General features: G+C 25.0%; 1 protein-coding gene across 3 annotated transcripts in view; it reads left to right on the top strand.

Moving 5' to 3' along the window:
• Nucleotides 1-13,012, top strand: part of LOC107457489 (anoctamin-10) — a 39,285-nt gene that overhangs the window by 12,463 nt on the left and 13,810 nt on the right. For all 3 annotated transcript variants that reach the window (XM_016075656.3, XM_043042099.2, XM_016075657.3), the window contains exons 7-9: nt 789-1,008; nt 6,312-6,367; nt 9,219-9,293. In XM_016075656.3, coding sequence (XP_015931142.1) covers nt 789-1,008; nt 6,312-6,367; nt 9,219-9,293 — 351 coding nt within the window. The remainder of the gene's footprint in view (nt 1-788; nt 1,009-6,311; nt 6,368-9,218; nt 9,294-13,012) is intronic.

Genomic DNA, 13,012 nt, shown 5'->3' on the forward strand with positions numbered 1-13,012 from the left:
ATATATATACATATATACAGTAAAATAAAACATATATATTATATATAAAACAAAATTCCATGCTACTTTTTTGATACTCAGAAGCTAAATGAATATTTAAACTAGGAATAAAAGAATACTATTCTATGTATGAAAATCCCAATTTGTTTTCATACAATGTAATATATTAAGAAAAAATTAGTTTTATATTAATTTTTTTATTTATTTATTGGAAAAAAAAACTTGGTTACTAGATAGATTAACTTTTTATTTTAAATTAATTTTCTAATGAGTTCTTAAATGATTTATTTTTATTCTTATTATATGTTATTTTTTAATTGTTATTGGGACTTCTCTATTAATTTTGTGTGAAAATCATTTTTTTAAAGAAGCTGCTGTGTATTTAAGTTTAACTAAACAATTTATGTCTTCTTGATTGCTAATTTTAATTGCAAATATTTATTAATTTATTGGTATGAAACTAAAAAAATATCGAATAATAAAAAAAAGTAGATATCAGAATTAAAGGATTTTATCTTTTATACCTTTACTTTTATTTCAGCATAAATATTAAATCATTTCTGTACCTCAAGCAAAAAAATTGTTCTTGCACTTTTTATAAAGCTATTTGTTATAATTTGTATTTAAAAATTATAAATAATCTAATTATCTCTATACTTTTTTACTTTCATTATTTGACAGGTTTAAATTTTTTCTTCAATGACATGTATATTTGTTTAATTTGATGAGTGTATGATATGAGGTATTTATTAAGTTCATTCAATAATTTTGCATTTCTACAAAACTAGGTATACTGCGTATCTTTGCCTCTAGTTTGTCTTTGCTTGGTATTTGCTGTCCTAGTTATGTTCATATATTTTCAAATTGAAGAGACGGCTATGGAATTATATGATGATGGAAGCTATTTAGGATGGCTAATTACTCAATTACCTGGCATTATATATGCTATTCTTGTTATTGCAATGAATATTGTGTATGCATATGTTGCTACTGTACTTACAGAATGGGGTAAATATTTTTTAAATAGTCTTGTGACTACTTATTATTTATCTCACTTATAATATTCTTCCCTATCTTTTTCTTTTCATTTTGTTTTAACCAGAAAATGAGTGTGTAAAAAAATTATTGTTGAATAAATTGCATTGTTAGTTTTAAAACAATGGAGTTCACAATTGTAGCAATCTTTAATTTCATGTAACTTTTTTTTCCCCCTGCTATTTAATGATTTCCACTCTATTTAGAAGAAATTTAAAACAGTTAAAAGTAAAGTATTTGTGTGAAATAATATAATTTTATTTGAGAATGAGACACAAACTTAGAACAAGAATTTTGACCTATAGCAATTAAAATCTGATTTTTTTCACAATTTATAATTTTTTAAAGTTAAAATTGACTTTTTAAAATAAAATAAGTTAAAAGATGTATATTCAAAAGAAAGTTTATTTCTAGTTCAGAAAGTTTATTCATATTTAGAAGCCGATTGCCTGGAGCACTAGGACCCATATTTAATGTTCCCTAAATTTTTGATTTTCTTCTTTTTTAAAATATTGTTTGCTTGAAAAATTTATTTATAGGTTTTTATTTTTTAATTATATATTCTTAGATTAACTTGTCAATGATTGAAAGTTATCTATACAATAGTTTTATTTAAGCATCATGCCAATATTCTCAAAAAATTAATGCATGACAAAAAAAGAGGAAAGATGGCTCTTAGAGAATGACCATATGGATTTAGTCCTAGATTCATGCTTTTCAATTTAGTGTGTTATATCATGTTTCATGAAAATTTGCAAATTTTTTTATTTAAACTTCTCTTAAGAATTTAAGTACGCAATCAGAAATTTTTTTTGTCTAAGTTTTATTTACTTTTTAATCAAAGATTAAAAAAAAAATATATGAATGATTTTTTTTTTAATGCTATGTATCATTCATAACTTTACAATGTTTGGCCTTCTCCATTTATTTTAACAAAAATTCCTGGCTAAACTTAGTCAGAAATTAGATTTTTAAAAAAGTTCCATATTTAAAATTCGATTTCAAAGGAACTATTTTACCAACTTCATATTTTGTGCAAATTTTGTATTTTGCTTTATAAAACTGCATTTTTAAAATAACGTAAAAATAAGTATACCTCACAAGTCAAAATTATTTTGACTGTTATTAAATAAAATTAATAAATAAGTATTAAAAATTTTTTTTGTGTGGAATTATTTTTGGATTAACGAGTTTTATAATTGTGTGCAAAATTGTTTAATTTGCTTCTCAACTATGGCAAAATACGAATTCTCAAACTATGGAAAAATACGCAAAAATTGAAAATAGCATTAAGGAATCCAAGCTTTAGACCGTTCTCCTGACTAAATTAAAACCATATTTCTCAGATTGCCCCTAAAATTTGGGAGTCGAAAAATTATAATCATCATAATTCATCAAAATAAAGGTGTTTATTCAGAGACAATGTAATTTTGTGTTTGATTTTGTTACTTAAAATAATTAAAAACTTATACATTTATTAATTAGCATATTTGAAGTCACCCTTTGTATTCATTGATGTTGAGTTCCAGTTCATTAAATTGCGATAATTAAATCGGAAACTTTTCAAAAAATCTTTTTAGTACACAGTACATGGGAATCTGTGTGTCGATTCTCATTATAATGTGAATTTATTGATATAAATCTTAATATTTTATGTAGAAAATATTCATATTTTGTCCCAAAATGTTATTTTAATTTAAGATTTTCATGCAACATTCAGCAGATTTTTTTAAGGGGGCCTTTTAGAACAAGATGGAAAGATTAGTTTCTAAGATAATTAAATTAACAAGATTTTGGTAAACTTTATATTAATAACAAGAAACATCGATTCATTCTTAAAATATTTTACATATTTTGTTCTTTGATATACAGTGAAATCTCTTAGGAGTGACCTCTGTCTGTTCCATAATAAAATGGCTGTTAATGGAGGTTAGTCATTTTTTAGGGTTTACATGATACGCAAACGATTTTAATTTAAGTTAGTGTAATTTTCTTGGTGAAGAAATGCCACTTGTGTAGGTTTTAAGAAAACTGGATCGATGAATAAAATTTAGCTTCAATAAAAATGACCTCTACTGATATGATCATGTGTAAAAACAAATTTACTTATTATGAATGATAGAACTATTTTAAATAAATAAGAAATTTTGTTTTTAGTTTAAGTTTGCATTTAATTTTATATCATAAAAATTAGTTAGCTTTATAAGATGAGAAGAAGTATGTTTGAGATGCTTAGTTTTTCCTAAAAAAACTTTTTTTTTTTTCAAATTTAACTTTCAATTGAAAAAATAAATCATTGATAGCATTGTCTTTAGTGCACTCTGACTGTAGCATGAAATTGCCAATCTCTTTTCACAGATCATCAAAAGGAACTCTCTTAATAAGAACCTCACTCAAATATTTTAAATACATTTAATCTATTTGTTTGTTTTGTTAATATTTCTTGTTCTGATATTTTTATACGTTTCCTTATTTGACCTTTTCTGCATTTGGTGCAGAGGTTTTCCCGGTTGCTGGAAGTGGTTTTGATGGTCTCCTTTAAAGGTTTTCTTCAATACTATGTCTATGGAAAAAATTCTGTGCCTCCTAAAAGTTGTTGTAAATAGAGATGGTCTTTCCGGGAGGTTTCACTGTATATTTTAAATATTTAATAAGAGATTTTCTAGAAAACAAAAGTAAGACTTCTTATTTTCTACAAATATTTGCTAATAACGGAATCAATAACTTCTTAATTCCTCTAATTTATTTAGGCACATATTATGGTTATAATTTATGTTACACATAGATTTTTATTTATTTTTAAGTAGTTTCATAAACATATATTATTCTGGATAGAGAATATCTAATCTTCTAAAAAAATTACTTGATAGCAATAATTGTTTAATATTTTCCTATTACTACGGCAATCGTTCATTCTTTAGTAATTGTATTTTATATGAGGCAATTTTTAGTTTGTTTTAAAAATAGCGTGCGTTTCACAAACAAGTGGATTAGTGAAAGGTGTATTAACAACGAAGCAGCCATAAATAGCAGTCAATTTGTTGATTGGTGTGTTATTCAATGGCATTTTAGTGAATGGTTGAATCTCTTAAATGCATGAAAATGTTTATAAACCTAATTGTGTTTGGGCAGTCGACTGACAGTCCCCGTATATCCGTAGCAACTGATGAATGATCTTTTAGATAATAAAAAGCTATAGTAACCTATTTAACTAAGTATTGTGTTACGGAAGTCAACAACAACAATTTTTCCTTTTTCAAAATAATTTTTTACAGAAAGGTGTATATTGAATAGAAAATACCTTTAAAATATTATTTAAACAGGTAAAATTATAAGTAAAAAAAAAAATCAGATAATAATATCTCTAATTGATCTCATAATGTTCATTTATAAGAACAGCTTAAAAGATATTTTTCCAAACTTGTGAATAAGTTTAAGAATTTTGCTAACTGTCCCCTATATCTGTAGCTACTAGTGAATGTTCTTTAAGCGAATAAAAAGCTATTAAATCCTTTTTAAACTCTACAACGACACAAGAGAGACTAAATTCTCTTGCAGTTACTTCTCTCAAAAATGAAACTGCAAACACATTTTTTTGAGTAATCTAAACTGTTTGCGCCCATTGAAGTATGAAAAAATAAATTTTAATTTTCATGCTTATATATTTGTAAGTCATAAAAGATTACATTAAAAATATTACTTACAATTTATGTTTATTCTAGAATACTTGAGTTGATATTCTCATTAATTAAACTTTTTTTTTATCCTTGAAATCATTAATTTCTATTTATCTTCATATTTTTAATCAACATTTAGCATTGACATAAATTTTATAATTTTCTGTTAGAAATATTGTGATTTAAAATATAAAAAACAATTTTATATAGCATTATAACTGCACCAGCTTGACAATTCGAGGGTTTCTTATTCAATTCAAGGGTTCTAGTTCTTATTGTTTTAAGTCAATTTTTTTCAGGGTTGGCTTTTTGCCATGCCAGTGGCAGAAACTGGTTATAACCGGTAAAAACCGGCCAAAACTGGCAGAAACTAAAGATACATCCATATTAGTTCTAGTAATTGCTTAATGACTTTCTGTTTAAGTAAACTGAAAAATGTAACTCCATATAAATGTAACAAACTTTTTAATTCATTGTATAAATATATATTATTTTGTTTATATTAATTATAAAAAGTGCAGTATATCGAAAATTTATATAAAACAAATTGGACCCATTTCCTGAAGCTTATTTTTCCTGTCAAGTTTTGACAACTACCCCAGCTGCTACATAGTGGTTGGTCCAGTTTTAAAAAATATGCAATAGATGAAAATTTCACAAATCTTGCTTGTTCCTTGATGGCAATGCCTGCTAATTCTGCTGGACTTGAGAGAATCTTCTCAAATTTCTTGTTCGTGCATAGGCAAATTGAGAAATTGTTTAGGTTTAGAAACTGCATCAAAACTTGTCTTTTGTTATAGATTACTGCAGAGTGCAAACAATGAAATATTTGATTTTGAATGGTGATAATTTTGTAAATGAATTATACTTTGTTTAACATGTAATTGTTTATTCTATGAATTATCCATTGTATGTCAATCTCAGTTCTTACTTTTATGTCATTTTCTGAATTTCTGCCACAAATGTGGCAGAAAAGGGTTTCTACCAGTGGTTTTAACCACTTTGGCAGAAACTTGCCAACCTTGATTATTTTCCCTTCCAAAATTGAATTAAGGGAATTAATTGAATTATTTTGCCAATCATGTGACATTGTTTGAAGTTAATAAGAAATTTCATTTTTATAGAATGCTATTTTCTTTTCTTTAATTAAAAAAGGGTAACTATCTATCTGATACATTCTTTTGCAATTAATTACTGTCCACCTACAGTCAGAGTTATGAATTCTAGTTAAGAGAGTAGTTAAAATTAAAAGTTGTGCTACTATTTTACTATTTATTTATAGTTTTTTAATAAATAATACTTTTAATTTAGATTTTAAGTCTGATAAATTGTATAAAAACTGTAACATTATAAAAAAAAGGTAATAAATTTTATAAAAACAGTAATAGTTTAATAAAAACAGTAATAGTTTAATAAAAACAGTAATGCGAACTTATTCTTGCAAATAAAAATCAGTAATTATAATTGAATTTTAATTTAATAATATAAATAAAAAATGTATTGTTCAATGTATAGTTTTTATTTTTAAATGTTATGCAATGTTGTTATTGAAGATATGAATATCATGTTATTGACGAAAAATTGTGTTTGTTGTTTTAGAAAATCACAAAACTCAAGATTCATTTGATAATCACAGAATTGTAAAACTTTTGTTGGTGAGTTTATTTCAGCCACATTTTATTACATTATATTTAAAATAAATTTATACTCAGTATATTTTTACTATTTGCTATTAATAACAAATTTTAAAAATCAGTACAATTGATGTTATAGACTGGAATAAATTAAACAATTAACAATTTTTTTTTCTAAAGCAAAATATTTTTCATTTATAATTATCTATTTCCAATAATTCATTTATAATTTTTCATTATAATTTTCATTTATAATATAGCCATAATCTTCTCCATGATTGTGTAAGATGTTTTATAGGATTTAACAGAATACTCATTTCCGTAATAACATTTTATTTTATATTAGCATGATATTTATATTTTAGTGGTGTTAATTTTTATTTTAATTCATCTACAAGGATTGTTATCTACTTCTAGAGAGTGCTAAACTTCTCAGCATTGAAATAGTGCCTTGACCCATAACATTACATACGTTTTGAAATACTCTGTTTAGGAACCTAAAATGTCATATTGTGATAAATTGAGATACCATTTCTTTAGTCACAATATCTTCCAGATAATTTTACTTTTATTTGTTAGAGTTTCAGCATGCTTAGTTTTATCCTTTATATAGTTTTATGCAACCGCTACAATGATCAGTGTGTTCTGAAATTAAATAGGTAAAAGAATACAAAATATTTAATTCTATAATAACAGAACTTTCTTTGAAAGAAACATGCAAAGCAGCAGAAATTTTCAAAAGAAAGAATAATTGAAGCAATAAAAAAAAAGAAAAACAATGGAAAAAAAAATATTGGAAATTAAAATATGGCCACCGAAGCCGACGTCTTTAGGGGAGTTCCGGAAGCCATAGAACAAAACAATTTCTATTCAGAGAGCCAGACAAATGTCAAAATTTGCTCCCTCAGTACCCTGAAGTTTTTTCAAAAGTCCAGGAAAAATACATAAAATCAAATCAGAAGAGGAATTTCAAACAAAATTTCTTTTCTCATTTCATTTTATGTATTTCTTGTATTTTTCCTGGACTTTTGCAAAACGTTCGGGGTACTGAGGGAGCAAATTTTGATATTTGTCTAGCTCTCTCAATAGAAAAGGTTTTGTTCTATGGCTTCTGAAGCTGGTACCCTCTGAAGACGTCCGCTTCGGTGGTCATATTTTTATTTCCATTGTTTTTCTTTATTGCTTCTGAAACTAAATTTTTTTCTTATGAGCAATTCAACATTTAGTGTGATATTTCTAGATTGCATTGTTTAGTTACAGATATCAATTTTAATCAATATCTATTCTTATTTTGGTAACTTCAAAAAGTTTTTTGTTTTCCATGTTCAGAACACTCTCCAACTGTCATAAATAGTTTAACATACTCCTAACCACTTTGTAGTACACATGTCTTTTTGATTTTAAAGTTGATCATATTTTCAAAATTTAAAAGAATATGATCAAAATTAAATGATTTAAAAAATGATGAAATTGTTTTAGAAATGGTGATTCACATGTGCCATGTATTCTCAAGGTTTAAATGTTGAAGATCTATGTACCAGTTGCACTTTTTCTTCAGATCTACTAGTAGTACAATAGAAAATAACTATACGATAATTTTTTTATTCAAGCTTTAATGTGAATCTTTGTCAAACTACTCAAAAAAAAATTTTTTTTTCTTTTGTTACAACTGTATCTTTGAGGCTAATTCCATGATAGACATCATTATTTAGTATAAAATATAAAGAGTTTAACGTAATAATATTTGGAAATTTTTATAAAATTTTATTATTTTTAAAGATTTTTGTTTCTTTTTTGGCATTTAAATATCAACTACAACTAAGTATGTTTGGTAATAAAGAACTTTATACTATAAAGCAATAGAAGTTTTTGATTTTAAAGTACATTTTTCTCCTTTTTGAGATTATTGATTTTATGCTAGATACATAGTTAAAATTATATATAATAAGTTAAACATAAGCAGAGTATCATGCAAATCTGTGCATAATACTCTGAGACAGCATTTCAGTTCCACATTGAAAATAAATTGAATGCTTTGAATTTCCAGTATAGTTTCATGATAGACTTAAAATTACAGCACATATATTTATAAATATTAATCTTTTAGGATTAAATTGAGTAATCACAATTGCATTTTTTTATAAAAATTTAGTAAACATTTTCTATTTCTATGAATGTACCTTTATTTATAAATTTTACTCCAGCTTTATCAGAAATCTTAAATTTATGGATGAAGGTTTTCTCTTCACAAATCTTATTAAAATGTATTTAAAGATTGTGTAGTTTAAACTTTTCTTAAGGTTGGTTTTGGTGAACTGAAAAATTTGCATATAATATGGTGAATATTTTTGCCTTATAGTAAATTCTAATAATCTCCATTAAAAGAATTAGAACCTTTTTGTCTCCTATTAACTGAGATTTTTCGAATAAGTGACATACGAGTATATTTAAGTTGGTTTCGTTAGAAAAAAAATTTCCAATGAAGTAATGATTGCAGTAACTAAAACATATTAATCATGAATGCATCACTTGAATCAGTTATTCACTAACAAATTATGAACGAAATATGATATGATTGAGTTTCTTTTAACTTTTTACAAAAAAATATATACTTACAAACTAGTACTTTTTACTTATTGAAAGAGTGTTACTACGCATATTTTGTTTAATCAAATTGTTAAGTTATTTACTCAATTTAGTGCAAAACTACCTTTGCCAAACAGTATTCCTCCATTTAAAAAGCAGCCAGGTTTTATTTTGAATTGCATTTAGTATAAAATGTTTTTGTAATTTTATGAATTGTATAGTTTAGAATGTATCAAATTTATGATAAATCATGTAACTAAAGTATTTTCTAAACCTCACTTTTCAGTTTGAGTTTGTGAACAATTTCATTGCTATGGGCTATATTGCCTTTTATCAGCAAGATTTTAATATGCTAAAATGGGTAAGCACAAAATTTTTAATTTACACTGTTATTTTACTTCTTTACAAAAAAAATTCTATTCGGTACATTATATATTTTAATAGCATCCTTTTTTTCAACATATACACAACCTACTGCTATAAGGTATCGGTGACTAAAATTTTTTTACTGACTGCCTACTCATTTTTGCTTAAAAATGTTTCATGCTGTTTTCATAATTTATTTTTCATATCTAATGATGAATAAAATATCAGTGGATGCTTGGAATGAATAAGAATTGACAAAAAGTATCTGTATTTGTGTAACAGAAACAATGTAATTTTGTGCAATTTATAAATGTAATTTTTTAACAGCATAGTTTTTTAGCAGAGTTTCTATTAAACTGTTTGCTATAGCCATGCTTTTATCTTTATTGCTGATGTTTTATTTTTTTCTTATGAAAATTCAGTGTAATTTTTTAATGTCGTTTTAGATTGTTCTTAAACATATTTTGAGGGATTTGTTTTTATGATAATAAAATTGATAGATCAATATTTATAAAAGTTTAATGTGTATTAGTGTATTCAATTTGGATCTGTGTGCACTTTCTTAACCGATTATGTATTTTCTTTTTAATTAAGGGCAGGAAAGAAGAAGCTTCAAATTTGAGAAAGTTGATACTTGAAATGATGAAACATATACTTGAGTTGATGAAAGTTGATGCTCATATATCATATATGATGATTTTAGTGGGAGACAAATTATACTGTATTTCCTTTTCAGAAACCTTTAATCACTGAATCATATAATAAATTTTTGTCTGTTAATTTGTAATTAGTAGAAAAATATGAGACAAAATTTAACATTTCTCGGAGCAAAAAAAAAATGCTGGATTGCTTATTTTTGTTTTGTCCATCAAAAAAACTGAGACTATGTCTCATGTTAGCTTATACGATGCTATTTTATTATGTAGCTTGCATACTATACCATGTTCTGTACAACATAGTGTTTATTAGAAAACATTATCTCATAATTGCCTCCTAACCTTTGGTAGGGTTATTTTGATGAGAAAACTATTTTAAACATATCCCAATATTAAAATACTTAATAATCAGGGACGTAGGTAAGGGGGGTGTTCAAACACCCCCCATTGTACAAAGCAGTTTTTTTTTTTTGTACTATAGATAATTTTTCCTTAATTTTAGAAAATTTGTAGTTATTTTATTTACTAAAAAAAAAATATAGAAAATTCTCATGACATTTTATTTTGAGACTTTTATCAGTCTGTAACATAAATAAAATAGTCACTGCTGCCTCTTTTCTACCCATTCATCAAGAAAGCAACAAACGCTTCTCTTCAGTGATTAAATTAGATAGCATCCCTTTCCTCATTGATTTACCACCCACAAAGTTTCTCCCCTCAGAAAAGTAGCCAGCCCAGCTCATATTACTCTAAGGGAAAATGTTCTTCCAATGGGTTCTATCTTATCTCATCTACTTTTTAAAATATCGGTTATACACAGATCCTATTTACGGTCATAAAATGCATGCTTCACACTAAGAATTCTCTTGGATTTCTAGGACTGCATATATATGTTAACCTTTACAGGACGTAAAACTTCCTTTCCGTCATTCTGTCTGGGAACTTTGTCTTAGACACATCCTAAAAGCTCTTTTTTAAATTTTTCCCTTTGTTTAATGTAGCATTTTATTTAAAATTTCTTTTCTTTTCTTTCTGATTAATTTTTATTTGTTAATCTCGTCCGTTAATTTTTAATTTGTATTGTGTAATTCTTTTCCTGTAAATAAAATGGGATATTTTATTGTCTATAAAAAGAGCTTGAATCAAAAATATTGGAGGTAAGAAAATATTTGTATTAAATCAATCTTTCCGCATATATGTAACATATAAACTGTACAACAAATAGATTTATTTAGTAAATTTGATTATTCATGCATAGTTTTATTTACCTTTTTTGGCTTTTATTTTACAATTATGAAATCAGACTTAAAAATTTTTGAAATTTTAAAATTAAAATTGAAACAACTTTATTATAATTCAGTCAGGATTGAAATATTTATATTACATTTAATTTTATAATAAAACACAAAAATGCTGAGAGTAGTTAATCATTCAAACTATCTTAGTATAGATGTGTAAGTGTAACTTAAAGTTTAACTATTTTTTAGAAAATTAAAAAAATTTTCTATTACTAACTTTCCCTTCTTGGGATCTTATAGCAAGGGAAATTACTTATATTGACAAATTTTTAACGATAATACTTCATTGCATAATCATAAGCAGGGCTTAATCCAGGTTTTCAATCCTAGTACCTATTTTTGTGAAGAAAAAAAATTATTTTTGTAAAAAAAATTTTTTTGTGTGAAAATTTAGTATTGCTAAAAAAAAAAAAAATATATATATATATATGTATACAAAAAGTACAACACTATAAAAAACATTCACATATTGCGCAAGGAATTGCTTATAAGGCAGCTTGCAGATTAATTCCATTTATTAATTCAATGTAAATTATGCAACAAGCCAGCTTAGAAATTATGGAAGTTACTATACAGATTAATATTAAGGTTAAAAATTAGATTTATATAAAGTTTAAGAATTTTTTTAACTTTCTTACAAATAAAATTTATTGAACTTATTATGATTAAGAAATTATTATTTTGATATTGTGCTTACTTTTACTTCTGAAGTAATGGTTGAAAAAATAATAGAAATACAGAATACATAGATAAAATTATAATAACCGCAAATAATAACCGCTCGGAAAACTATTCAGCACTTTAATTCCTTCGAACTTTTTATTTTCGTGAAGATGCGTTTTTTTTTTTTTTTTCAAAGTTTGTTGAAATACTGATTTTTTTTTTATTTTGTGAAGGTACCGAAAAACGGTACCAAAATCGACCTGGATTAAGCCCTGATAAGTATCGATATATGTAACAGTTTTATAAAGTTAAAACAAATGTCAACAAAACTTTAAATTATCATAAAAATTACTGGAATTGTTAATTAAAAAAATAATTCAGTACTTTTCAAGAATGATTTGAATCAGCTCAAATGCTTTTTTTTTTTTTTTTTTTTTTTTTTTTTTTTTTTTTTTTTTTTTTTTTTTTTTTNTTTTTTTTTTTTTGTCTACTTAATTTTATATATATTTATAGCAGAGTTGAGATCCCTTTTTCTTTAGCTATTATTTGCATAGACCTTGTGAAGAAATCTTTACAAAAAATATACGCCAACTGAAATTTAGTAAATAATGAATATTTTATCCTAACGCAACAGATTAACGGGAAACTTTTACATCCACTTATTAAATGATATCAGTTTAAATTACAAAATATCAGAATAGTATCGAAGAGTTTCTAATCTGTAATGAAAAAAATTATTTACCAATAATAAATTTTTCATAATAATAATAAATTTTTCATAATAATAAATTTCTCGTAATAATAAATTCAACGTAATTCATAAATTTTCCGTATAATTAAGATTGTGACAACATGTTCTTAACTAAATAAAAATTATGCATTTAATGTTTATTTTTAGTGATTATACATGCAGTAATATATATTGGGGATTCTTTTTAAACATGATAATTCGGGCCAAAAAAATAGTCTAAAATTTTTTCATTCAGTATTCAAAATAGTCTAAAATTTTTTTTTGTATACTTCCTTTGTTACACTTATTAATATCTTACAGACAGCAATGTAAAAAAAAAAAAAAAATAGAAAAAGATTATAGAATA

This window comes from Parasteatoda tepidariorum, chromosome X1 (assembly GCF_043381705.1).
Source record: "Parasteatoda tepidariorum isolate YZ-2023 chromosome X1, CAS_Ptep_4.0, whole genome shotgun sequence".
NCBI classification, from domain to species: Eukaryota; Metazoa; Arthropoda; class Arachnida; order Araneae; family Theridiidae; genus Parasteatoda; species Parasteatoda tepidariorum.